The 27,950-nt window shown below is 41.7% G+C and overlaps 1 protein-coding gene across 6 annotated transcripts; it reads left to right on the top strand.

Annotated features, from left to right (window-relative positions):
• The first annotated feature begins 44 nt into the window (after positions 1–44).
• Positions 45–26,050, top strand: PWWP2A (PWWP domain containing 2A). 6 transcript variants are annotated; one of them, XR_014165230.1, is made up of 4 exons: positions 45–856; positions 13,447–14,411; positions 22,894–22,951; positions 24,912–26,050. XR_014165230.1 is itself a non-coding variant. In XM_081899130.1 (3 exons), the coding sequence occupies exons 1-3, from the start codon at positions 180–182 to the stop codon at positions 24,923–24,925; spliced, it is 1,656 nt and encodes a 551-aa protein (XP_081755256.1). In that variant the 5' UTR covers positions 45–179; the 3' UTR covers positions 24,926–26,050. The 6 variants fall into 6 exon arrangements, 4 of the variants coding, with proteins under 4 accessions (XP_081755256.1, XP_081755255.1, XP_081755254.1 ...); XR_014165231.1 differs by having other exon boundaries at positions 13,447–15,144; XM_081899130.1 differs by lacking the exon at positions 22,894–22,951.
• The last annotated feature ends 1,900 nt before the right edge of the window (positions 26,051–27,950 follow it).

Here is a 27,950-nt window from a genome sequence, read left to right as displayed (position 1 = left end):
CCAATGGAAAGTTCCCCCTTCCCTTGATGGACACCTCTTGCTTCCAATAAGCGCTTTCGAGCGGCAAGGTCCTCGCCTCTCGGTAGGCGGCGTCCCCCTCCCTTGCCAGGCGGGCGAAGAAGGCCGCGGTTATCGATTCCGCTGCTGACTAGAGGGAGGAGGAAGCATCAGCAGAGAAAATGGCGGCCGTGGCTGCGACTGCGGCGGTGCCGGGTGATGGTGGAGCCGGCGAGGCCGAGCCCATCCCGGGCAGCGAGGCCGGCGCAGACCCGCTCCCGGCTGGCACTCAGGCCGCCGTGGAGTCGGCGGTGCTCGACGCCCGGGAGGAGCCCGAGCCAGCCCCGGGGGGAGAGGCCGAGGAGCCGCCGCCGCCGCCGCCCGGGAGCCCAGCGGGGACCCGAGACCTGCCGCAGGCCCAGCCCAGCCCGGAGCCCGTCGGAGGGTCGCCTCAGCCGCCCTGCCCGCTCACCGCGGAGCTCTCCGAGCTCCCCCCCGGCGAGGAGGCGGAGGGACAAGGCGGAGGGGAGCAGCCGCCCTGCTTGCCGCTGTCGCCGCCGCCGCCGCCTGCAGCTGGGGGCCCCGCGGGGCCGGAGCCCGGAGAGGAACCGCCCCGGCCGGAGGAGGAGGAGCCGGATGCTGCCGCCACGGCCGTTGCGAAGCAGCCGGAGCTCGCTGCGCCCGCGGAGCAGGCGGTGGCCGCTGGAGGAGAGGAGGAGGAAGCAGCGGCGGCGGCGGTGCTGCTGCCCGGCTCGGAGGTGCTGGTCACCCTGGATCACATCATCGAGGACGCGCTGGTGGTGTCTTTCCGATTCGGGAAGAAGCTTTTTTCCGGGGTCCTCATGGATCTTTCCAAGAGGTGAGAGAGCCTGCCCGGTGTTTTACAGGAGGGAGACCCACCCTCCGCCGCCCTTCTCAGTCTCTCCTCCCAACTTTCTTTCTGGAGGTAGTGCCCTCTCGGCATCTGGGGGGTGGCTGCGTAAGATGAGGAGGTGGGTGAGCCACGAGGTGTTTGGTTTTATGGCTCCGCCAAGAGGGCGAAAGTGCCCTGTTGCAAATGGCCTCGTGGTCTGCTTCAGAGCCCTGCCTTCCTCCTTCTGATCCATGCAAGCAGGGAAGAGGTTTTCCCTCGCCCTCGAATTCCAACGTGATGTGTAACCCACCACTATAATATTATTTGTCTTTATTTAGGTACCCCCCCCCAATTTTGATTCCTCACGAAGTTTAAAAGGTGGGTTGGGAGGGGAACAGGCTGACCCGTCTGGGCAGGGATAAAAAATTGGGGAGACTTCTCCTTCTTGGTAGCGAAAAGTTGGACCATAGTTCCTACTAGTTTGCTACTGATGCATAAATATGCAGTGATTTTATTTATACAGTACTGTATTATGAAAATTTCAAGACAATATGGTCCTATCCATAATGGCTTGGGGCTCATATTTGTTTTCCAGTTACTTAAGATATTTGAATTCACCTTCACCTTATTCTTCTAACTTCAGAAGCAGTCAGCCTTCATGCTGGAAAAAAGTTGTGTGACAAGGTTGTATGTTGCTACAGCTTCACATATTGGGAAGTCACAGTGAGAATTGGCTAAATGCTGCATGGTCCCAGGCTTTAAAATAGTCACCCTATTCATAAGCTAAAAGGCACACTTTTTCCCACTACATACTGTGTATTGATTTTCCTTCTGGGCATAGAGAGAGGCCATGTAGAACAGGCTTTATGTAGAGGTTGTATCATAGTTTACCATCTTGGAGTGAATTTCTAGACACATCTTAATTATGGCTTTCCTGAGGGTGAATTAGGACAGGGGAAATGAATGTCCAGCCTATAGATGGTGTACTTGCTTGTAGAGAATGTGCTAAAAGTAAACCTAAGCAAACCTCAGCATACAAAGGGGGGTGTAATTCTTCATATTCTACTCCTGTGAGAGGATAATATTTGGGTGTGGCCTGGCCAGGGTATTCTGTGGGCTGACCTGCTGAACTGGGACTTTAACTTGGTTCCAAATCTAGCTTTGCCCATTCAAATGCATGTCCTTACCTTAAAACAGAAACTCTAGAATTGCCTTACCCAACATTATGCTCTTCAGGTGTTCTGAATTACAATTCCTATCAACTCCAGCCATCATGTTTAATGGTCAGAGATGATTGCAGTTGTAGACCAAAGCATTTGGAGAATAGGTTGCAGGAGGCTGTTCTAGAGCAGTGTTCCTAACCTTGGGTCTCCAGCTATTTTTGGACTACAACTCCCATCATCCCTAGCTAGCAAGACCAGTGACCAGGAATGATGGGAATTGTAGCCTGAAAACAGCTGGAGACCCAAGGTTGGGAAACACTGTTCTAGACTGTATGTTTTAAAGTAAGGATAAGCATATGAAAACGTTGTGAAACATGAAGTAACTAACTACCTGTACAGAATTTCATATATAGATTAGATAAAACTTTCTTGGATTTTATAGAATTTTTTGCTGCTGGTTAGTAGGCTGTTTTGGTGTACTGTAGAACATACCCGTTTTTATCATCTTCATATAAATAATGATACAGTCTGTGCACTTAACTGCTTCTTGAGTAGTTAAAGGAGGCAATTTACAGTAGCTCTAGCTCAAAACATGAGGAGGGCACCATTTGGCAAAGGCATGGTGGCTGCTTGTACACCAGTTATGGGATACATGCAGCCATATGGAGGACTAGTTGCACGTAGTGTTTGGCTGTGGGGTGTAATCTCCTCTCCACTGTGCACATTGCCAATAGTTTACAGGGTGTCTTTAAAAACATATTTGCTGTGGAAAATGTGCCATGCCTTGCTACAGATAACCAGGTTGCCATATGGCTTTATGTGTTTCATGATGAATTTGCTGCATGGTGCTTGCTTGTAAACAGTCTGTTTTATCCAGTCTACCTTGGTAGAGATGATGTGCTTGCTCATAGTGAATAAGCTAAAGGTATCAGTCCTCTTAATGCTTTAATTTGTTTATTCTTGGACTTTGAATATGTGGTTGGGTGTCTTACCTTACATTTTCTTTTTCAGGTATGGAGTCCTGATATGCTGAAAGAGTCAAGTAGGGGTGGAAAACAAAGCAACATCTATGTTGGCTTAGTTTAGATGGAAAGAGCAAAACACAAACCTATAAAAGCAAGAAGCTGAAATTGTCAGCAGGTTATTTCACAGTAATTGTATATTGTTTACATAGTATTTTGATCGCCAGCTTGTTTACTCTGGTATATTTCTTCAAGTACTATTGACATTTTGTTTATTATTTTAACAATGAAATAGAATAGTTTGCTCTTTGTTGTGGAGAGCAAACTAAAGTGGTATGTTGGGTGGGTTATAATAAAGAGTAGAGGTTCAGAATAGATTTGGTAGGGATGATTAGTTCATTCATCCCTTTCTAAAATTTATTCTCTTACAAGTTAAAAAGACCTATAATAGTTAGAATTGTAATGAAACTTTGACCCAGTTTGCATGTGACACTGGAACAAAGTTGTAACAGTACTGTACGTGCACAAGCCTCCATGAGTTCTGGCAAAGCATGGAGCTAATTTCTCTCTTTCTCCACCCCACACAGCTATGGAGATGGCTTCTGCAAATTTGGTTTCATGGTTAGTGTTACATAAGAACCAGGAATCCTGGGTTGTTGTTTTTTTTTTACAAACAATGGTTAGTTTCTAAACAAGCCAACTTCAAACCATAGCTTAAGAATATAGTTTGTTAGTTTGTTTAATTAACTATCCATTGTTTGTTGTAAAACCAGCATCCCTGGTTCTCTGAAAGATTATTTGAAAGTAAAACTAAACTTAGCAGATGCCTGCCAGGCTTCATCTGTGGAATACATGAGTACTGTACTCACTTGGTTTAGCGTTATCTGTGAATGCAGCCATTAACTCTGCATACAGTTATGGAAGATGGTGTAATGAAACTCAAACTTTATTCATAGTGCATCTTTCAAAGCTAACCTTGTGCATCACTTATCAGTGCATTTATTTATTTTTATTCCACTTTTTGGACTGTTGTCTTCTAAAACCACTCACATGGTTATTTTTTAAAAGAAATGGGTCCATCTATCAGGCTTATAAACTAAAAAGACAAGATGCAGAAGGGAAGGGCAGTAGAAGAAAAAGATACAGGAGAGATCAGTCTTCAAGGCCAGAACAAAGTGCAGAGCTATGAGCATTTAGATGTAATCCAGGGCAGGCTGATATTCTCTTGCTGGTGTTCTTGCTTGAAAGCAGCTGGTGGATCTTGTTCCTTTGACCAGAGGATGGGAGGGAGAGTCCTTTTCCCTTACTCTGCATTCCATTAACAGCAGGCAGTTGAAGCAAAGTGTTCTTTCTGAGAGGAGGAAGCAAGCAGGCAAGCTCCCTGCAGCTGCTCCTTCTCTGGTTAATGGATGAGGCCATAGTGCCTAAGAATTGGCCAGGTATATTTGGTTATCTTGATCTGGCACTTTACTGCTTTTGTGGGTTTGAGATACAAAAAACAAAACAAAAACTGTACAGCAACTAAAACAGTTGAATATTCTGGACTTATTCAAATCTCTTTGTTTTTAGTGTTGCCTCCTAAAATTAATAGATTTAGAGTTGCCCTCCCTTCTTTTCTATGTATGGTTCAGCAGTTTAGAATAATGCAGATAAATCATTTTCCATCATAACTTTAAGGGTGCATAAAACCATTGTGTGGGGAAATCAAAATGGGTAATAAGGGACAACCTTACCCCCCCCCCCAAATACTGTGGTATCTACTTTTATGATCAGGGTGAGACCTGAACATAATTTGAATTTAAGAAATAATGTTCCAAAGTACAATTAACTCAGAATTTACATGTGTTTGTTGAAATCACACAAATTAAATGCATGGAAGGCATACAGGTTAAAAGTTCTTTTTGTACAGGATTTTTCTGGCACAGAAATTGCTTTTAAGCTGTCTGCCTTGCTTACCAGGCTTTGCGAGGCTCTTGCGAGATCTCAGACAATCCTGCAAGATCTGTGCGGGGGGTAGCAGCCGAGTACACTTCCACTGGGCCTCAGAGAGCTAAGCTGGCTAGCGTGCCCCGCGAGGGTCCAGCTGCATTTTTGTTTATAACTTCATTCTAACAAGACTCCCACCCCAGGCCTCAAACAAGTTCTGCACAGTTCTGGGGGTAAGACCTGTTTGGCATGCTGAGTTTGGAAGGTAAGATTGCTCGCGCAGTGGCAGTTTCAAGAGATGGTTCAAGTATACAAGTCTCTGCGTATTCACACCATCCCTGAAACATAACCTCCGCGAAAGATGGAAGTTACTTCTATATACTTTACATATAATCATGCAGATTAAATAATTCTGATTTGCAGGGGACGCGGGTGGCGCTGTGGTCTAAACCACAGAGCCTAGGGCTTGCTGATCGGAAGGTTGGTGGTTTGAATCCGTGCGATGGGGTGAGCTCCTGTTGCTCAGTCCCAGCTCCTGCCAGTCTGGCAGTTCAAAAGCACATCAAAGTGCAAGTAGATAAATAGGTACTGTTCTGGCAGGAAGGTAAACGGCATTTTCTTGCGCTGCTCTGATTTCACCAGAAGCGACTTAGTCATGCTAGCCACATGACCCAGAAAAACTGTCTGCAGACCAACGTCAGGTCCCTCGGCCAGTAAGGCAAGATGAGCGCCGCAGGCCCAGAGTCGTTCGTGACTAGACTTAACTGTCAGGGGTCCTTAACCTTTACCTTTTTTTAGCTGCATGCAGAGTTAGCTTGTGGTGGTTATGCTCAATTTTAATGGTGTATCCCTTTGTAATCAAAGATAGCATCAAACGAATTAACTGGTTCATAAAGGAAGCTCAGCTTCCACCATTGGGCATCAGAAATACATAGTTGTTTTAAATGGAAGGCTCGTTCTCGCTTATGAAAGTGATGCAAGTCTTCAAGTCAGCGCATCAAGGATGAGATCTGTAGCCCAAATATGTTGTTAGTCACCATCCGTGGCCATTAGTCATGCTGGCTGAAGCTGATGGGAGCTGTACTCTCAACAACATCTGGAGGGCCACAGGTTCACCTTTCGTGGTGCACTTCATGATCTTCTTCAACAATAACTTATCTAGCTACACCATTCATAAGCTTACATTTAGCTGTGTTCATTATGTCTGAAAAAAGAATCAGAGCACAAGTGGGGAGCATGGGGCATTGCTTCATTCCCTCCCACTTGAGTCCCAATCTGACCTCTTTTTGAGTGGGAAAGCTTGAAGGGGAATTCTAAGCATGTTTGGTTGAAAGTGTTTAGAAACTTCTTTGCTACTGGAAACCCTATGGGGGTTCAAGGATGCCTTGACTGAAAGCTTTCAGAGCTCACCTTCAGACCCAGCTGCTCAGTGGGGCAGCATAGAAAAGGGAGCAGGGAGTCTGGCATATGTAGGAGCATTAGGGTGTGGGGCTGTCATGCACAACTCCATTTTCTCTGTTTATGGTTTTTTCCTTTTCAAGAGTAATGCCTCAACGGTGCTAAGATGGATGCCCCTGTGACAGCAATATGGAGCTGTTCCAGTATTGCTATCTTCTTGAGCTATTATGAAACTAAGGGATTCGTGTTGGCGCTTATCTCTCAATAGTGATTAATACCTGCTTGACCGCCCCTGGTCTTTAGCATCCTTCACTCTTACTTCTTCCTTCCTTTCATATGTTGTTTCTTTGCAGTTGTGTGAGGCTTTTAAGCTGGGGTGGTCAATTTGTGACCTTCCACATGTTGGCCTACACTCCCACCCGCATGGCCTGTAGTCAGGGCTGATATCTGGTTGGCCATAGGTTAGCCTACCCCAGCTTTAAGCCTTAAGTAGAGCAACTAGGGCATGAGATTTACATAGGACGGGAACTGAAAGCAGGCTACAGATTAGCAACAACCCTACAAGCTTATGGCTTACTTTTCTGTGTGTTATATTTCCTAAAGCATCCAGTTTCTAGCATTGCTGGAACATTGGTTCTGGTTGTCATGGCTCCTAGCTTGAGAAGCTTAATTCATTTTACGTAAATTGAAGGATAGAGTAAAAGATTGGATATTTAAAAAAATCAGACTGCATTTGACAAAGTTTGCTTCTGTCAAAGCACAGAACTACATAGTAAAGCTGAAAGATATGTCAAATATAATTTAGTCTGGTTGCTGGTAACCAATGTTTCCCATAACTAAATCACTGCAAATGGATGCTTATTGTTTCCCATATTTATTAACCAAAAATAAATAAATAAATAAAAATCAACTTGCTAAACAGCCTGTTCAGATCCTCTTAATTTTGAGTGGCTTCCATTGTATCGGCTTAAGTCTGCTATGATACAGCTGAATTGCTGCTTCCTGCCTTTCACTCGGTGATCCTGGTGAAGGATTATTTATTAAAACAAAAAGCTGACATTTAGATGCTTCCTTATTCTCAGAGCTTTCTGCTAGGCCAAACATGCTAACTTCCTTTAGTTATATATGTGTATTTCAGATACATTTATTAGTTCTCTGAAACCTTTCTTTAAAAGTATGTTTGCCCTTCAAACATGATGAGACACATAATACAATTCAGGAAGTTGTAAAAATCAAGAGTTAGAATTTAACCTGCATTCAGTCTTTGGCTAGTGATTTCCAGGAATCAGGTCCTGCTGCTGCTAACCCTGCCCTGTGCAACAAATGTGCTGGTGCCAAGTGTAAGCCACTATCCTTAGCTTCTCTTATTGGAGAAGTTGGGAGTTCCCTACTAGATTTTTACAGTATGCATTCCTGTCAGAAGCTGTGGAGGAGAAATAGTCATGTCAGAATTGGCTGACATGTACAAATCTGATTAAAGGTTGGGTGTGTGCATTTTACCTTCCTGAACTTAAAAAAACCTGTATATCTGCTGAAGGGACTGTTGGCACCATTACACTTATGTAGCCATACAAGAATGCCACCAGAGCCACATGGGACCAATAGAGAATTCCACAAGAAAAAAATGAATTCTGTTGCATCACATGGTCCAGCAAACCTGTGTTCTGCAGTGGCAGGCAGATTCTTTTGAGAAGTCCCATGAGTAGAGCGTAAAGGCAGTGATGGCCAACAGTAGACTTGTTTCTTCAGAGCTTCTCTCGGTTCCCTTTAAAAGCTATCAGTCATCATCACATATACAGTGAATTTATAAGCGAAGAATATGAAGTAATTTTTGGTCTAAACAATTGGTCTGGTTACTTGCTGGAAAGAGAGGAAAAACTTCCCTCGATACGATTCATAATTTTATAAACATTAATCACCATCACCATTTATTATTGAAAAAGACTGAAATATAATTACTCTCTCCCTGTTGAGGTAAAGTGCTGCAATCCTTGGATTTTGTAAATGTAGCTCCATTTCTGCACCTATTATTGTATGTGGTAAATGGAGGCCTCAAGGCCACTGTTTGAATATTCAGGGGAAATGTGTTGCTTCCTCCCCCTCACAATAGAAAGCCACAAGGGTTCAATGTACTGCAGACCAGTATGATGCAACCTGTCAAGTCACAGTGTGTTTATATGTGATTGAGAACTGATGTGTCGGCCTAGAACAGTGTTATATAGTAGGGTATTGTGTGTTTGTGTAGGCTTAACTGTAGGGAGGTTATGAAGCCAAAATGTCTGTCTTGAACTCCTAGGTGAGAGCTGAAGGACATGACTAGAGTGAATTCTCTTAATATGTTCGTGAAATTTGGATTTGCCCTGGGCTTTTCGTTAATGGTGCTTAACAACCAGTTTGGGTTGCAGCCAACAAAGTTGTCCTGTTAGTACAAAGACGTCTTCCTGTGCAACAGGACTTCCTCTCCCTCATGCCTCCCAAATCCATTATGGGGGTTCCCTCAACCTTCTGGAGCATACCACTCCAGAAGGTTTATACAAGACAATCAACGAGTGATCGCCAAAGAAGAAGAAGATGGGAAAGGAAGAACCTTTGCACAAAAATAAGACATTGCGCTGATTGGACCACTTTGTTGGATACAACCATCTGTCTGTTTACAACATACTCTTTGACTTGTAGCATGCATGTACAAGAATCTTGTTTTTGGTCCTTGCATGACCCACTGGTGGTCTTGATCCACAGTCTCAAGATCTGTAACATAAGCCACAGATACCCAGGATATGCCTTAAGAGTAGATTTGGTACCTTCATGGTGATTTTGCAGAAGTGGCCACTTAAATAGCACACATGCCGCGATTTTTAGTTTTCTTACTGAATACCATATTGGTGTACAGTGGCACTTCAGGTTACAAACGCTTCAGGTTACAGGCTCTGCTAACCCAGAAATAGTACCACGGGTTTAGAACCTTGCTTCAGAATGAGAACAGAAATCACACGGCGGCAGTGGGAGGCCCCATTAGCTAAAGTGGTGTCTCAGGTTAAGAACAGTTTCAGGTTAAGAACAGACCTCCGGAATGAATTAAGTTCTTAACCCAAGGTACCACACTGCTGTTAAATAGAAAGTAAGTAAGGTATGCCCATTTTGTGTTTAGCTTCTCTGAAACAGACCTTGGTCAGAGCTAGATCATTCGTATTTTGACTGCAAGAGTAGGACTCCCAAGGAAATGGAGTCTATTGAAACACAGTGGTACCTCAGTTTACAACTTCAATCTGTTCCGGAAGTCCGTTCTTAAACCGAAACTGTTCTTAAACTGAGGGGCACTTTCCCTAATGAGGCCTGCCAGTGCCCTTCCTCTGTTGAGATTCTGTTCTTAGACCGAGGTAAAGTTCTAAAACCAAGACACTATTTCTGGTTTTGCGGAGTTTGTAAACCAAATTGTTCTTAAACTGGACTGTTCTTAAACCAAGGTACCACTGTACTATGTTTGTTGCATAATCTCTCCAGGTATATAATAAATTGTAAAGTCTGTGAAGGTGTTCTAAATAAAGCACTGCTGAGGGTTCAGAGCTCAGTATAGGCACATCTAGTATATTGATTTAAGTTTTTATATATTTCTGTTGCTGGTTAAAATTGCAGTGGTCTGGTTAGCATAAAATAATGTCAGAAGTTGGTGTTAGACATCAGCTTCCATTTTACCTTCGTATTCTGTTTCATTTAAGATAAGAGTTGAGCTAACATTACTGCTTTCTTGCTAGTTGGTATAAGACAGAGCTTTCCAAACTGTGTGTCCGCTGCATTGTGTAGGTGTGCCTCATGAATGCTCCCAGAGCTCCTCCCTAGGTTGGAAAGGGGTTAGTTTAACCCCCGGTTTGCTAGTAAAACCGATTTACTGTGTCACGAAATGATACATGTCTAAAAAGTGTGTCACCGAAATGAAAAGTTTGGAAAGCTCTGGTATATCTTTACTTTGTTTGGGTCATCTTTTGTGCAACACAATTGTCCACCATTGGGAATTGTGCAGCTGTTCATAAGCTGAAACTGTCAATACTCTTGTAAATATGGTGAGATCATACTAAGAACCTGTTGTTCCTTTTATGCTATTCAGTTAAGCCCAAACCTTCCCCCAAACTCACAGTGAATTATGGCTTGAGTACATTGCATATTTTATCTTGCCCAAACTAACATGGCAGTATTGCAAATGTAACATTGTTTTATAGAAACCACTGTAGCTAGTTCATATTTACTGGATGAGCGTTGTTTATATGTGAAGTCTGAGTCAGTACTTAATTGTTGGCAAATGTGATTATAGTTCAGTCTGATTTATGAAAAACATGATTAAATTTGCAAAGTGAATTTAAGACTATTAGGGATATGGGGAATAAGTTGCTGGTAAATATTAAATTGGTGGGGTATGCCATCTAGAAATCTGAATTTCTAATCTTGGAAGGCTGCTGAATTTCTGATTTTAGAAGGCACAAGCTAGGCAAAATGAAGCACTACTAAGTCTGGTTCACTTCAGTGGGAGTGGTAAGCACATACCTGCATATCTTTCCTTTGAATCATTGGGACTTGATGTGCTGAACTTTGTCTGGATTGTTCCCAGAGTTTTTGGTGTAATTTCTAAAGATTAGTTTTGAGATACTCTCTGTCAGCAGAACAGTGTCTTATTGTTGAAGGAAGTATACTTTTTTATAATAAAAAAAGATAAAAGTTGGGCCTGGTTTATGGTGCTTTGGGCTAAGGATTTGATAGTAGATATAAACTTTGATAGTCTTTTGGAGTTGTTAAAATCAGGAACTGGGGAGTATTGGAAGCAAGAGTCCATGAACAGTGTCAGTAGAGACATTTGCCAGGAGGCAAAGCTGTGCTAAATACTTTTAAGTAGCCATAACCAGGCTGCCTAAAATTTTGCAAAATTGCAACAAAATCCCCTACTGAATAGGGAGTTTAAAAGGGAAAGCTGTGCAAGTTGTGTGGAGCTCAGGAACTGGAAGGTGTCTTGATCTCTCATTGTGCAGTTAGAAAGCTCCAGAATCTGAAACCCCAGGACTTTACAATAATTCACATTATGCATAATGAAGTTATTGGGAGGTCCGTGCAAGCTAGAATGGAACAAGCTGGCTCACTGTAGAACAATAACATGTTTCTGTAGATTCTTGGTGAAGCAAGAGGTGCTGCTAAGTATACAGCCATCCTTTAGGTATTTCATTCATTCATGCCCACGATTGTATGCCTAAGTAGGGAGTAAATAAGCTTGCCTACTCATCCTTAATAATGTGATCCTCATCTTTGTTTAATTCTAAGGACTTACTGTACATATTAAGAAAAATAGATCAGCCTACGTTCATTTTATTTGCAAAACAACCCCCACCCACACCCCATGTCTTATAGTTGAGGGTAGCCAGAAAAATGCGGGGGGGGGGTGGATCTGGTGGACATTTTCCTTTCCTTACCCCCAGCAGTAGAAGCATACAGTTTACCCTGATCCATGGGGTTTAAAGTCTGTTTAATGAAGTGGAAGGGATTGGGGAGGAGGAATGATTTGGTGTATGTTCCATTTCTTACACATAACTGATGTCTGTGTAGAAAAAACCTTTATATGTGGCATAAAGTTACTCTTTAGCAGGCAGGAGGAATGACAACAGTGTGAATCCAAGCTTTTTGAATTGAGCAGCCTGGTCCCACACTTAGACTTATGTTTGTAATATCTAGTGGGGTAAGGCTGTAGAAGCAGGTAACATGCCACCCATTTGAGCCCTTGCTTTCACCTAGTCGCAGCCATGCTGAACGATGCAAGGCCTATGATGCAAGGCATCATGGAAGCACTTACTTATGCTGAAATGCTTGCTGCTGAAGGTGTACAAAAAACCGTCAGCCTTTTTAGTGTAAGATTGCCAACTCTAGGCAATAAGGCCCTCTCACTTTGAAATTGATAGATTACCTCTTCAGACTGTTTAAATAGGAAATGCTAGCCAAAGACTGCATTGACTGTTAATCACATCACATGTATCTTCAGCGATACAGTTAACAGAATTGGCTGTGATTAAGATGGCTGTACTCTGCACCTGAGCTAGCTAGCTGGGAGGATTTGAAAGGTGACCTGTTCATACAAGGTCTTGATTTCCCTGACTAGTTGGAGCTAGCTAATACTTAAAAGATTATAAGATTAGCCCAGTCTAAAAATTATGGGGACATGCACAGATGAAGGGTGGTCTGCACAATTTGGCTGGCTGCGCACTCTTTTTGGTCACCTCGGCCATATGGCACAGCAGACAGTTTTGCAGAGGAGAAGGCAACGGGCCTTTCAGTTTGCACAAAGCCTTGTTCAGATGCAGCTGAGTCTTTCTCATACCTTCTGACTTGGCCTGGGAGACTGACTCCTCCTCTGTACATGTCAGGTGATGGGAGGGTATGCTTGGTCTCTTCTCCCCAAATGGCGAGGCCCTTCCAAGTTCTCTGTGCAGAGAGCTCCAGGAGAAGGAGGGTTAACGTGTCATGCTGGAATTCGGAAGACGGTTGCCTGGGAGAGATTTGTGGTTGCCATTCAGGAAACCTTGGCACCAAGCTCCCCTAAAACCAGAACAGCTAGGCGATTACAGTTCTCTACCTTCCGAAAGCCAGGCATGCACTGTACCTTCTACAAGATTAGCCTCCCTAGACCATTTGTTTCTAGAACATTTCTGGAGAAACATGGGGTTCCTCAAGAGAAAGAGGGGTAATAGGAGGCACAACAGCCTGCCCATTTCCAGGGCACTCTCAGCTTACATGGCTATAATAAAGCCCAACAAGCTTATGAAGTATCCTCTGCCAACTGAGTATTTGCCTCCAGAATATTTTAGGAATTCCACGGCAGGTGGGTCACTGTGGACCAAGTCTTGAAACCACTGCACTGCCATAGAGGAGATTCTAAATGTGTCTGAGAACAGCAATGAAAGGGAAAGAAACCATTTTGCTGCTGGCACACAATTCTTGTGACCCTTGGTAGATTGCTTTCTAGTCAGTGCTGAAATTTTCTAATTCACGTGATTGTGAATTCTGAAATGATAAGCTTGTTTTCATGTGGTGTGAAATGTTAGCTACTTATGATACTGAGAAATCTCAATTAAGCAAAGATTTGCAGTTAACTCTGTGTTTTTTCTCTTTCATTAAGGTTTGGACCGCACGGAATCCCTGTGACCATATTTCCCAAAAGGGAGTACAAGGATAATCCTGAAGCGATGGAGCTCCAAAGTAAATCATTCCAAGATGAGACCCAAGTGAAGTGTGAAGCCAATGGTGTAGTCACAGACTCTTCTCCCATCCAGCCATCAGAGCCTAGCCTGGCTAAAAGCCTATGGACTTCCAAGCCACCTCCCCTTTTTCACGAGGGAGCACCATATCCTCCTCCTTTGTTTATCAGGGACACATATAACCAGTCAATACCTCAGCCTCCGCCTCGGAAAATTAAACGGCCCAAGCGGAAAATGTACAGGGAGGAACCCACTTCTATTATGAATGCTATCAAACTACGACCCAGACAGGTCTTGTGTGACAAGTGTAAGAACAGTATTGTTGCAGAAAAGAAAGAAATTAAGAAGGGCAGCAGTACAAGTGATTCCTCAAGGTATGAGGATAATAGAAAGCGAAGACATGAGAGCGTAACTACTGTGAATAAAAAAATTAAAACTGATCATAAAGTTGATGGGAAAAGCCAAAATGAAAGCCAGAAAAGGAATTCCGTGGTCAAAGTTGCAAATATTGCTCATAGCAGAAGTAGAGTAGTCAAAGTTACCACTCAAGCAAATACTTCAAAAACGCAGTTAAATACTAAAAAGGTTCTCCAGAGCAAAAACATGGATCATGCAAAAGCTCGGGAAGTTTTGAAAATAGCCAAAGAGAAGGCACAAAAGAAACAGAGTGCAACTTCTACTTCCAAAAATGCACATTCAAAGGTCCACTTCACACGGCGTCTTCAAAACACCAGCTCAGGTTCCCTGCCCCCACGATTGCGTCTAAAGCCACAAAGGTACCGAAATGAAGAAAACGACTCCTCTCTCAAGACAGGGCTTGAGAAATTGCAGAGTGGCAAGATGGCAGCTAAGCCTCAGTCTCGCTGCTCCTCTACCCGCTCAGCAGGTGAGGCCCCTTCAGAAAATCAGAGCCCCTCAGAAGGCCCTGAAGAGGCCAGCAGTGAGGTTCAGGACACAAATGAAGTGCATGTACCTGTTGATCAGGATGAACAGCAGACACTGGGCAAGAGAGGCAGCAAAAGCAATATAACGGTTTACATGACCCTTAATAAAAAGAAATCTGACTCTTCCAGTGCATCAGTGTGTAGTAGTGATAGCACAGATGACTTGAAGTCCACCAACTCTGAGTGTAGCACTACTGAAAGCTTTGATTTTCCTCCAGGCAGCATGCATGCACCTTCCTCCTCCTCCTCCTCGTCCTCTTCAAAGGAAGAGAAAAAGCTCAGTAATTCCTTGAAAATGAAAGTCTTTTCAAAAAATGTCACTAAATGTGTCACACCAGATGGCAGGACCATATGTGTAGGAGACATTGTTTGGGCCAAGATATATGGCTTCCCATGGTGGCCAGCCCGTATTCTTTCTATAACTGTGAGCCGAAAAGATAACGGCCTCTTAGTCCGACAGGAAGCTCGTATTTCATGGTTTGGGTCCCCAACAACATCTTTCCTTGCTCTTTCACAGCTCTCCCCTTTTTTAGAAAACTTTCAGTCGCGATTTAATAAGAAGAGAAAAGGTCTTTACCGCAAGGCCATTACAGAAGCAGCCAAAGCTGCTAAGCAGCTAACTCCTGAAGTTCGGGCCCTGCTGACACAGTTTGAAACATGAACATGAGAAGTAAGGTAGGCAAGAAATGTGGAGGCTCCTTGAAATGTCTAGCCTAGTTAAATGCTATGAAGGACTTAGCCAATTAAACACAAAAATTGCACTCAGTTGGCTGCTTTTTTTATATACTGAAATTTCCATTTGTAGCAATGTCTTGACTGAAAGTTATACTTAACAAATTGTACATGCAATCAAATTAACCTAAAGCGAGATCTCAGTATTTTTCAAGAGGACTCTTACATTTTTTTGGTAAAAGTAAAAAATTCCTCTGACCACCCCATGCCCAGGAGCCATAACCTCAGCTGAAGAGCAGTTTATTTGCAGGGAATTTTTACTAGTTTCTACCCACTATATATACCATTTCAGTGTATGTGGGGGGAGGGGGGAGGGAACAAATGAAATGGAAGTTTTAAACATGACTTGTATGGTCCACCATAAATGCAGAACCCTAGGCCCTCTCTGAGCCTCAAATGTGATTTCAGTGTTTCCCCGTCCCCTGCCCAGAAAACCTAATTTACAATAGTGTGATGGGCCCAAAGAGTTCAGCCTTTGCCTAAAAACACTTTCTCACTGGCCACTTTAAATCCTTTTAGAAACCAATTTTAATCTGAATTCAGTTAGAAAGGTTTTATCATTTGTTAGATAGGCCTTGTTGGTCACCTTTTCCCAAATGCTTAGTTTTGCTATGCACCCAGGGACAGCAGCATGAACTTCAGGTTTTGGCAAGTTAAGAGGAAGCCAGTTGCTCACAGGCGGGTCTGGATAGTACCCCAGCATTTGGGATCAGAGGCTGTTAATGCTGCATAGGTGTGAATCATAATTTCCAAGGAGGGTGGGGTGGGATGCTCCTAGGACAATTGTCTTGAGGGTTTAGCTTGAGAGAGTTTGTGTTGTATAAATAATTGGTCAGATTTCTCCCCCCTGACTACTTGTTCTTAAATTCTTAGGATGCGTCCTAGTAAATTACACTTTGTGAACTGTCAGATGTGTAATTATTGCATTTGGATGTACCGAGCGGCATATTTTTTTTAAACTATTTCCATTTAAGGTATCTGTTTGCAGGTCAGAAAATATGGAAAATGTAATTGTGTAATGCTCTGAAATGTACAAAAAAACTGTAAATAAAATTGACTAAATCTAATTATTTGTGTGTGTTTCTCAAAAAGCTTTGAAATAAAATCAGGAAACAGGACTGTTTTCTGTTTACACAATATTTAGGAAATAATTTTCTTGCTCAACACTCTCTAAATTAGTATCACTAACTGTGTATCAAAATAACATTGGTGTTGAAAATATAAATAAGGTTCTAATTTTGGCAAATTATTCAGCTATTTATTTCCCCATAGCAAATCCTTGTCAGTGCTTTAAAAAACCACACGCCTTTCCAGTGTAATTATTTCCCCCCACCATTTTATGTTACTTTATCCCTCATGTCCATTTACTCCTAGATCTTCTGCAGGTCTGATGCTCTGCATTGGACCTTTTTATGCAGTTGATTCGCTTAGACATTACACTTTCTAATGGACTCATATAATTTGTACTTGGTTTAAGTTTGCAATGTCGTAAAAGGTGCCTAATCTCATTCTCCCCCAAAACACATTACAATTTTAGGAGTAGGCATTTAGGAAAAAGGGAAAAAAACTTGAAGCTAAATTAATTGTGTGTATCAATTCTCAAAGAATTAATGACCAAAGGCTCTGTTGTGACAGTTTGCTTCTAAGGTATGCTTTTTCATAATACTCAAACTTCATTTTATTCCCAAACATTTTACTTTAAATCTGGTATCTCTGATGCTTTGTATGTGGGCTTGAAATCGGCTCCAAATAGTTTTCATCCTTCCTTGATGTAACACTAGATAAGCATAAATTTCTAAACGTGTAGGCAAATAAACTTGCATTCAGTCTGTCAATGCTTTTTGAAATTACAAAACACACAACATTAGTAGCATGCAATTCTGTTTCACTCCTGTGCTGTGTACAGTATTATCTTTCCTGCAAACAGAAACAAATGCAGTGTTGAACTATTTTGTTTTGGTTTTTTTCAGGCAGGCTGTGCCTAAGGTTTTTAAAAACAAAAAATCGCAATGAAACAGACAACTTTCAGTGCTTTCTGCAAAGTTAAAAGCTCAGCTTGGGGCTAGTGTACACATTATGAGATTGATGGGTATACCTGAGTGTACCTGCTGATTTCCTTATTCATGACCCTACCTTCAAGGGAGCCTGTGATGAGTGCTTGATTGGGCACGTCTTCTAGGGTTTTGCCATTTTGAATAGACAGTCTTCTACATTTGAATTCTACCAAGAGTATAATTTGATTCTGGAGCCTTTGCTCCAGTTTGAAATAAATATAATTGAGTCTTGTCTTCAAAATCATGCTTTTTACAACACTGTGGAACAGTTCTGTTCCCTACTCAGGCCATAGTTTGCAATCGGGCATGCCATACATGACATTAAAAGTGTTGAGTAGAAATTACTCTCACTTTAAATTTAATTACTACTTTTCTCGGCTTGCCTTGATGAGAAATCTTCTCTTTGCTTCCCTTTTGAAAATACTTGTTTGATTTTTTTTATCTTTAATTTTGGAGTTCTTTAGTGACATTTTGATGTCACAGGCAATGACTTAATGTCGTTCATTTCTGTGTAGAGCCTTACAGCAGTTTGATTTTTCAGTTCAAAGCATGCAGATGTCATGATATAATCCATTTGCTGCAAGGCATTCAAGAGATTTTGGATGTTGTATCCAGGCTTGGAGGCAAAAGCGGCTGTTCAAGAGGCACTAAACGACAAAGCAAATATTGGCTTAGATTCCAGGGCCTTCTGCCTGAGCAGGAAGCACTTCTAGTGCTGTGGGGGTGCATTTGCTGACTCATCCATCTGCACTTTCCTGTGTCCTTCTCCAAAATAAATGACTTGGGATTACTGAACCCACCGGTATAGGTTTTTGGGGGAAGGTGAGGGGTGGATGATGAGGGTTTGATGGAAATTGGTGACACACCCAGCCTACGTGAGCAGGATGTTTGTATCGAAGCTGTTGAATTTTGGACAGAATACACAAATTGTTTGTCAAACTTTAGGCAAAGGTTTTCACCAAACACCTAGGTTTCGTATATTTTCTTTCAAGTAGTTTATTATTCCACTTCAACCAGCTGTCTCTTCAGTGAAAGACACCGAGAATGCCCTGGTGCATGTAGCTAACCCTGAGTTGCCTTAAACTAAACAGAATACTTCATTTAAAATCATCATGAATTGCATCCAATTAAACAATTGCATGCACAGAACTTCTGCAAGCATAACAAAACTCTCCCCTCCAGATGGTCTCTGAAGGTTTGAGGGGAACTCCAGAGCAAATTTGGTAGATGCACAGGAGTAGTCCTAGGGAGGTAAGGGAAATTAGGTAAGCACAATAATTTAGTTGAATACATCCCTGTTGGTTAATAATAATAATAATAATAATAATAATAATAATAATATACCCCCCTATACCCAGGGGTCTCAGGGCATTACTTTCAATGCTTCATACCTCAAAGGAAAACGATGGTATAAATTTTATCCTGTCGTGGAATGAAATTGGTGAAAGAACAGATGACTTATTTCCACAAGCAAAACAATTCCAAATAAAAAGCTAGTAAACCGTCATGCCTTACTAACATGTTCTACCTAATCTGTTTCCATTGTTATAGCCCTGCACAAGTTGTGTGCTCTCATTTCCATGATAATCAAATACACCGACCTGTGTTGAACTGCAGTTAGGATTTCAGAATGGCTGTCATGATAATTTTGCTTTAGAAAATGCATTCTTTGTAGCAAGAGTAGTCTTAGAATAGCCATGACCCTCTTTCTTGCATAAAAGGAAATGCCTCTTTAAGATAGGACTTGCCACTTGTAATTTTTAATAAGTGCAGTGTTAGTCTGTCGTTGCAAAAACAGCAGTCTTGAAGGTGCTACAAATGCATTATGTCAAAAGCTTTCCTGGGCAAAAGTTCCAAGTTCACAAAGGCTTTTGCTATAATGAAATGTTAGTCTTAATTGCTGACACCTTTTTCAGTCTTATCTATGTTGTATTGTGTTGCTGCAGCACATCTTAGCACTATTCAGATCTAGCACTATTAGTAGCATGTGCTAAGGTCTAAGTAAATGATTCTTTCTGCATGACCAGCACAGGAAATTCAGAATGAACAGTTAAAATGAGATGCATACATGGAACATAGGTACATGCCCCAGTGGATTGCATCCAGTGAATCTGCCCACAGAAACATTTTAACAAGGACCGAGTAGCATGTTATTTTATCATCCTTCTAGTATGCGTTACTCTCTTCTGAGACAAGTCCCCCTGCAGTATGGTAATGAGCCAAGTGCATGTGTTTGAGAGAGATGGGCAGTACTTTAAATGATATATCATAGTTTCAAGGAAGTGAGAAATCTCTGCTACTTCCAAGCTCATAAGGCAGTGAAAAGAATGTTCTGCATTGCAAAATAATCTACATAAGCCTTGGCTGTGCTGGCTGGGACTAATGGGAGTTGTAGTCCAAAACATCTTGGGGGGGAGGTAGCAGGTTGAGGAAGGCTAGGCTACAGGCAGGTGGGCAAGAAGTCACTGGGAAAAAAATATTTACCGTATGTAGCACAGGAAGGGTTGCTGCAGCTGTTTGAGCTGAATTCACACATGCTCCTCCACTGGTGACTTAGGGCAGAATCTAACCTCACAACAGGACTCTTCCTCTCTTGTACCAGAAGGGTCCTTGGCCCTCCTGCACACATTTCAGCTTGTCAGTATCCTTAAATTGTGGTGCCCAGAACTGGACACAGTACTCCAGGTATGGTATGGTCTGGCCAAGGCAGAATAGGGTGGCACTATAACTTCCCTGATTGGGACACTTCACTCCTGGTGACAGCCTACAATAGCATAAGCTTCTTTCTTTCTTTTGCATCTTATGCACTACTAAGATCCCTAGATCCTTTTCTACATGTACTACTGGCAATCCAGGTATTCCCCATCTTCTATTTGTTCAGGTGGTTCTTCTAGCCTAAGTGTAGAACCTTACATTTGTCCCTATTGAAATTCATTTTATTAGCTTTGGCTCAGCTCTGCAATCTGTTTAGGTCATCTTGAATCCCAATTCTGTCATCAGTGGCACTGGCTACTCCTGCCAGTTTGATGTCACCTACAAACTTCCCCCTAATCTCCATCCTTGAGACTGGGTGCTCTGTCCCTCACATAGAGGGATCCTGCAGGAGGTTGAAATGTGTGTTTGTTGCACAGAGCACTGCATCCCTCAGGGGTCTTGAAGAATACATCATTCTCTGCCCATACATCCCATTCACCACTAATCCGTGGTAAGCAAATTCCAAAGATAGATGCTGATAGTATATTTTGCTAGTGTTCACGTCTTGCATATTGATTTCATGGGCTGGTTCATACCTCACCTTTTATTCAGTGTAGTTAAATATTACCGTATCAGAATTGATATGGCTTATTTGCTCACAAAGACTCTTCAGGTGATACATTTACTGAATTGCAAAGCAGGCGCTGTATAATATGAAAACATCCATTTTGCTTGGTTTCAGTTTATATCTTTATACGTGGAGATTACAGAGATGCTGAAAAAAACAATGTCCGTCAAATTGAACAATAATAAGGAGGACTAGACTTGCAACACTAGTTAGAAAAATTAAAATCAAATATCTTTTCCCTATGTGGTTTTTGGTTTTCAAGTTTCATGGTGCTTTGACATCAGACTTGAAAAACGTTTCCTTTTATATTCAAGGGTATTGTGTACAGCAGTGATAACATGGAAAGCAATTGTAATAAATATATTTTAAGATTTAAATTTGTAGCTTTAAACGAAATTAATAAAAGTATTAAAAATACTTTAAAATGTATTTTCAAAAAATAGATAAAAACCACTGTTCAAAAGAAGAAAGCACCAGAGATTTACATATATTTTCATAGCTGCTTTCAATACAAAGGTTTATAAGAAAGTAGTTGTAAGTATGTTGCCTGCGTGTCCTTCTAGGTATCCTCTATGTATAGCTAGCTATGCAGGGTGAAAGCTAGCCTCATTTTGCAGCAGGGATGGGAAACATAGCCTTCCCAGTGCTGCAGGACTCCCATTGACCATTGGTTATGCTGACCAGAGCTGATGTGAGTTGAGAGGACCACAACCGTTGGAGGGCCACAGCATCCCCATCTCTGTTCTGCAGCTTATTTTCTCAAACCCATCAACTTTGTATTATCAGATAATTACAAACCTAATGGATTCCATTTGGTTCATCCTTCCCTTTTCGTTCTGGAACTCAAGTTCTGGTGACTTTGATATGCTTTTGGCCTGTGGATTCTTTTATTAATTGCCACATGTCCACACCCTTCCTCTAGTTTTCCATTTTTCTTTTCCAGCTGACACTTAACATTCCTTGGCTACTGAGCATGCTCAAACCTCATTATGTTGTTTGTTTTTACACCATGTGTGCGTTTAAAAGATTTTCTGTACTTTTGGAAACCTCGGCATTTCCCCCAAGCACGTCAATCAATACCTCCTCATTTGTCAGTGGTTCTGTTTTGGCTGCAGCTCTGTCAGCACTCATCACATGAGTTGGCTCTTAGAGGGAGTGATAAGCAAATGGTGAACTAAGTGGTCAATAAATTGCTAGGACTCAAAGAGCTACCTGGTAGGATTTTCAAGAGCTCATGCCCAGTGGGATTTTCAGCTTTCATTGTTTCAACAGTAGCTTCCCGTGCCATATTAAATTGCTCTGAAAGGTAAGTTGAAATGCTGTTTGGCCATGCGACAGGGGATGACAGGGAGCTGCTGTTCAAGAGAAACCATTCTCACCTGCCCTTGATCTGCTGAAACAGCTCTCACTTATTGGATAATGGGTATAATTCAGCAGAAATATGTTGCACGGCCAAGTCCTATTGAAAACAATTGATTACAGTTAATGCCACATAGATTTCTATATGACTTAGTTGTGACTAACATTTGTTGGGTTGTGCCAGGCATTATAATTAAGCTATGTTTTTTCTATCTTCACGAACTGGATCTTCTGACATCTTTCTTGTTACTTTTCACCAAATAAAAATGTCTAAAGATCCAGTCACTGAGTTGGATCATGTTAGCTCTGTTTCTTACCAAAGGACTGTTAGCTGATATTCTTGATGTTTTCCTTTTGCTTTTTGGATATCCGTGGGTCTGTTTTGTATTGTGAACAAGAAAATCCCAAGTAGGGGAAGTGAGTAATTGGTTGTACATTTGTTTCTTGTAAGGGAAGTTTGCTGACAGGATTATAAATACGTTCCGTGTAACTTCTTAAACTAAGGCAGCAGTCCTGTACCCACTTTCCTCAGAACAAGCCCCATTGAATTCAGTGGAATATACTTATGAGTAGACCTGTATGCTGTTAAACATACACAAGAACAAGAAAGTTTTAGCTCCTGCTGCCTTTTGAAAATATTCCCAGTTTGGGAGCTTCATGGGTGAACTATAGTTTGAGGCTGGGAAATTTAAACTGTCAAATGGGATTCCTTTCAGTCAGTCACAACTGAGCTCCTTAAAAGATGGTGTTGGTATCCATGAATCGAATGGTAGATAGTATCAGTACAAGAAACCCCAAAGGTGGGTACTAAAAATTGTGATTGGATGCCCCGAACCGTCTACTCATTGCTCATCAGCATCCTGTCATTTCACCACTATTTGCTGTGGAGGGTATCTTGCTGGATTCTTAGGTATATTGTCTTATGGGCTGGTCTTCTAACACCCTCTGTGTTTGCAGCCTAGGTTTTCCTCATTTTCATGGCTTCAGTCCCTTGGAGCTGTGGTGCTTCCAGAAGGTACGAAGAACCTCTGCCTGAATTTGTGATACTTCATGTCATTCGGAGCTCTACTCTTGGTTCCACACCTGATCCCTGAGCCTGACCTCCTTTTGCAGGGGGCAAGACAGAGTGCATAAAAAGTATAGGAGTCCTTGAATCTGTGGCTAATGGGGAGCAAAGTAAACATAGTTGTTTTTCCCACATTGAGCAGCATGGTGGTGGCATGCATGCAGTGATAACAGCTGCTGAAGGATCCCTAGAATATACTGTCTTTGCTCTTGACAGTTCCCTGCATGGAGTGCTCATGCCCATTGTCCCCCCAATATAAGATTCTCAGGAACCTGCCTTTCAGTTGTTTGTTTCCAGCCCACCCTTCCTTGGCTGATAGTGGTGTTGTAGCTTGGTAGCTCATTAGCTGTGGCTCACGGAATGCAGCGTGTTATGGGAATCTTCTCTTTATGTTGCACAAGTCCAAGGCACAGGTCTCCATGGTTTTTCTAGAATTATTATTATTATTATTATACCATCATATACTTGCAGATCTAAGGGTGGTTCACAGAATAAAATCAGAATATCAAACCACAAAATACATAATCAAAATGAAAACAATAACCCGTCCCAACACATTTTAAAAGAGCAAAGGGCTACTAATAGCCCTGTTCCAAGACTTAGGATGGGACACCTCAGGAGCGATAGTGTTGTAGGGACAACATGGAAACATTCCAAGCAGTTTCTGGCGCAAGTAATTAAAAATATAAGTCTGTTAGAGATGGGGTTTTCCTAGCACGTTTGTGGTCTGCAGTAGCTTTCCTCTTTTCTGAGCTCTTCATTTGAGCAGTTTGATACTGGATTTGGTCCCAAGACTCACAAATGGGAGTTCTGCTCAAGCAGCAGAGCTTCCCAGCTCCTTTCTCCACAAATCCTCAAAATTCTGTTCCTGAGTGGTAGAAGGATGGGAGATGGAGAGCATGTGCATGTAACAGAAAGTGCAAGTCTCAAATACAGGGGAAATGGAAATGCCTTTCCATCACACAAGGCCCCTGTGGGACCCAACCCAGTTTGGTTCATGGGCAGTGGCCAACATTTTCTCCCATCCGTGTTGCCCTAGCCCTGATTTCTCTGCTGTTAGAAATGATTGGGTGGGGGTGTCCCTATGTAACATGATTGTGCTTACCTGTCTTGTGCTAACGTCTGATCCTTCCCATAGAGATGGGTTAGTGGAAGAGGCCTCTGCTGAGTAAGCAAATGCTGCTGTCCATTTAATGTTAAGCTTCTATCCTTGTCCACCCCACCAGCATTTTGTCCTCTGCCCTGCCTGGAGCAAAATTCTCCAAAAGCACTGTATTTTCAAGTCATTGAGTTGTATCCAGCTAAAGCTAAGCTATATGTACAGTAGACCCACTGAACTCGATAGACACGAGTCCTATGCAGAGCACACCCACTGAGATGAATGAATGCAACCCTTTGTCTTCCTTTCCCCTACCTCCTGCTTGTGTCATTTGAAGATGTTAGCTCTACTCACTACTTGTGGCCTTTAGGTAGAGAGAGATGGAGTAGGCGGCATTTGGGTAGACTTTTAAACTGTGGCAGTAATAAACCTGACAAACATCAGCTGGTGTAGCATATGGTTAAGAGACTGTTGTGTATGCACGAGGAAGTCAGATGTGCCATGAATTCACAAGGTGGTCTTGCATAAGGCAGACCCTAGTATGCATTATGGGGATAATAGTAACCAACATTACAAGGTTCTTGGAAGGATGATGTTGAAAATAATTGATATACTGTTTCGGGCTTGCTGCGTGTTAACCATCACATTTATCTGTATGGGCTTGCTAAGGCTTTCTCCTCAACTACTTATTTTCCCCATTAAAGATTATGTCTGATTAAAAAAAAACCCCACATATTAACTGTTCTAAAGTCTTTTAAGGGCAATTATGCATTCACTGCTAACTCAGAATTTTTTCCCTCTCCTTTTCAGCACAGAGACATTAATCGCCTGCTGTATTTATGGAACCTCCCTACACTGCCATGAAGAAGGTCAGCTGGCCAGGCATGATATACAACTGAAATCTAGATTGCAGTGTATACTGGGAGAGAACTTTTTACAAAAACCACCACACCCCTTTTCCAGGGCATCTGTACTTACTGTAAATTTACTTTGGAATTTGAAGTGTTAGAAATATTTTATAAACTTTTTTTGCAATAAATAAGGCATGAGCCAAGGAGCCTGTTCAAGATGAACTTGCAAGGAACCACTTGAATTGCTAGTATGAAGAATCACAAAGTGTACTCTTACTCTTCAAATGTGATAGTCTGAATAGGCCCCAGCAGTGGAGTCAAGACCTCTGGAAAGTTGGCTGTAAACTTCTGAACATTTACTTTTGTTCTTACTGTGTGTTATTTCACATCTTAACAAACTTTAGTATTTGGTGCAGGTGTTAGCAGAGCTGTAACCTATTTCTGGAAGCACGTCCACATTCAGCTGTGGTGTTAAGTACTGACAGTCCTGTTTGGAGGCAAAGGTTTCCCCTAGAGATGGTGGTAAGGGCAGCGACAGTGAACTCCATGTAATTCTTGAATAATTATGGCAAATCTTTGATGTTGTGGGAAATGTTTCTTTGATGGCCACGAAGATCATTCTGTAAAATGCAGGAATCACTGACAATACACAAATGTCTGTGTGCTTGTGATTCTCTAGCAGTAGTCACCCTAAAGGACAGCTACAGCTAAGATAGGGTAGTAACTGATATCCAAAGTCATGTTTCCTTTCTAATGAAGGAACATATTGCACATTAAATTAGTCCTGACTTGGTTGTGACTAACTTATTCATAACAGCCCGCTGTTAGATTGGGGTTTTAGCATTTCTAAAGTTAGTTGGTTTACAAGCCCTCTCCAGTAAAACAAGTCTTAACTCTTATCTGCAGGACTTGAGTATTTAACCGCCAGATGGTTCCACATTTCAATGGAATTCAACCTAGTTTTCCACAGGATTGCACTCACTATTAAAATCTGCTTTGCATATTACCCAGGTATAAAACCTTAACTTGCATTTAGTTTATTAACAGCAGATCAGGATTCCCCAGGAAGGTTGATGGGTTAATAAATACAAGTCAAAATGAATGCACAATCTGATGAAGTACAAATATCAAGTTCTTTTTAAACTATGACAATGCCATCTACACAAGAGTTAAGTCTTGTATGGCATTAAGGTAACCATCTACAGATTAACAAAATATCTCTTTTCCAAAGTTACCCATACCAGCAAATACAAGCTGAAGTCTTGGCTTCATAATTTCCATGCATGTTGTAATTATACAAGATTTTCCCTTGGCTCTGACAGATTTATATTTTTAAATAGCATTCTAAACATGGGAAAGATGTATGAGTTAGTATATTACAATGCAATTCTATATTAAATATTTACTTAAAATGTCTGTGAAAACATTTAAAATTTTATTTATAAAAACAGTTCATAGCACCTTTTTAAGAGGTTCAACTGTACCAGTTTTCTTAAGAAATTAGAGAGGATGTTTAAAGGACAACAAGCAATTGCTTTGCAGTAGTCTTTCTACAATAGTCAAAGCAAAAGAGAAATAAAGTATACTCTACAATTTTCCAGCAAGATTAGAAGCTTATTTGGGCAAGGTAAAAAGGTACTGCAGCGAGTCAGTGCAGTGTAGTTAGACAAAAATAAGCATCCTTTTTATTTAAAAGCAGGGTTGGGTGACTTCACTGGAGAAGGTGCACATACCTTAGGAGGTAACCATGGCACAAAATGATAGTTTTGACTCAGGAAAATGGTGTTGGCTGTACAAATAAGGGTACATATCTGGATTGATGATGGGTGGAGCCAGTAGTGCCTGCAAAGACATCTTACTTTTAGCCTGTGCTCCTATTCCTTCTCCTTCAAGAGCACAACCGCTGCCCATTTACATCCATAACACTGTACAAAGTGGTAGAACTACAGGTTTATGGGCAAAATAAAGACAACCAGGTTGGAAAATGGACAAAATGGCTAGTTGGTACTTACTCATGAAGAATTGAGAAACTACAGCCACCTTGTTTTTCACTTTGAAATGATTGTCAGGGAAAAATTGTAGTGGTAGAAGTAATGTATTGCTTTTCACCCTTTTGCTTTAGTTGCTTAATATTTAAGCTTTGCTCCATGTTACCTTTTTTGTCTGTTTGCTATGTCACTACGCCTCCTTCATTTGGTAGACTTGAATGAGGAAAAACGATTCAACTTTTAAGGGTCACTTGAAATTAATTGCTCAAGAATGTTGTGTACCATCTATTCAATAAAGCCTTGATTTTTTTCCTGCACTTTTAAAAAAGATAAACAAGCAGTCGGTTTCTGCCTCTTCCTCTGGTTGCTTATTTGACAGTAAAAGGCTAATTAATATACTCAAGCTGCAATCCTAGACATACTGACCTGGACATAACTGTGCCTTCTGTGTAATCACACATGATTGTAGGTTGATAAACAGCTAACACTGCAATCCTATGTGTGATTACAATGTTTCTGTTGCTAGCACAAAGGACTGGGCCTTCATTTTGGTGTCCCTTGCTTCTGGAATGTTCCTCTACAGCCAGCCCTAACTTTTCAGCACTAAATGAAGAATTTGTAAGTGTTTTTTAAATTATCATGGTGTTTATATCTGCTTGCTTTATTTCGTATATAGATTTTTAATATGTTTAGTTAACTACCTTGAAAACTCTTGTGAAAGGTGGGTGGAACATTCTGAAATAAAAACAGAACGCACACTTGTGCTGCAGGATATTTCCAACCGAATAGGCTACAAGGTTTCTTCCTCCCCCTTGCAGCAGGCTCATTCTGTACCAGGTTTGCAAATCTGCTACTTCATTAGCAGCTGTAATACTGCCAACAGCTGAACTGTTGTTTATGTTATGGAGAATTAAGTATAGAGCTTCTTTGCCTGCCTTAGGAGCTCGGACATGATTATCTCAAAGTGGTGCTGGGATACGAACAAGCTGTAGAAAATGGTATTGTAAGTA

This window comes from Podarcis melisellensis, assembly GCF_964234715.1.
Source record: "Podarcis melisellensis genome assembly, chromosome: 2".
In the NCBI taxonomy this organism is placed as follows: domain Eukaryota; kingdom Metazoa; phylum Chordata; class Lepidosauria; order Squamata; family Lacertidae; genus Podarcis; species Podarcis melisellensis.
The sequence above is the reverse complement of the archived record's forward strand: the minus strand, read 5'-3'. Positions and strand labels throughout refer to the sequence as shown.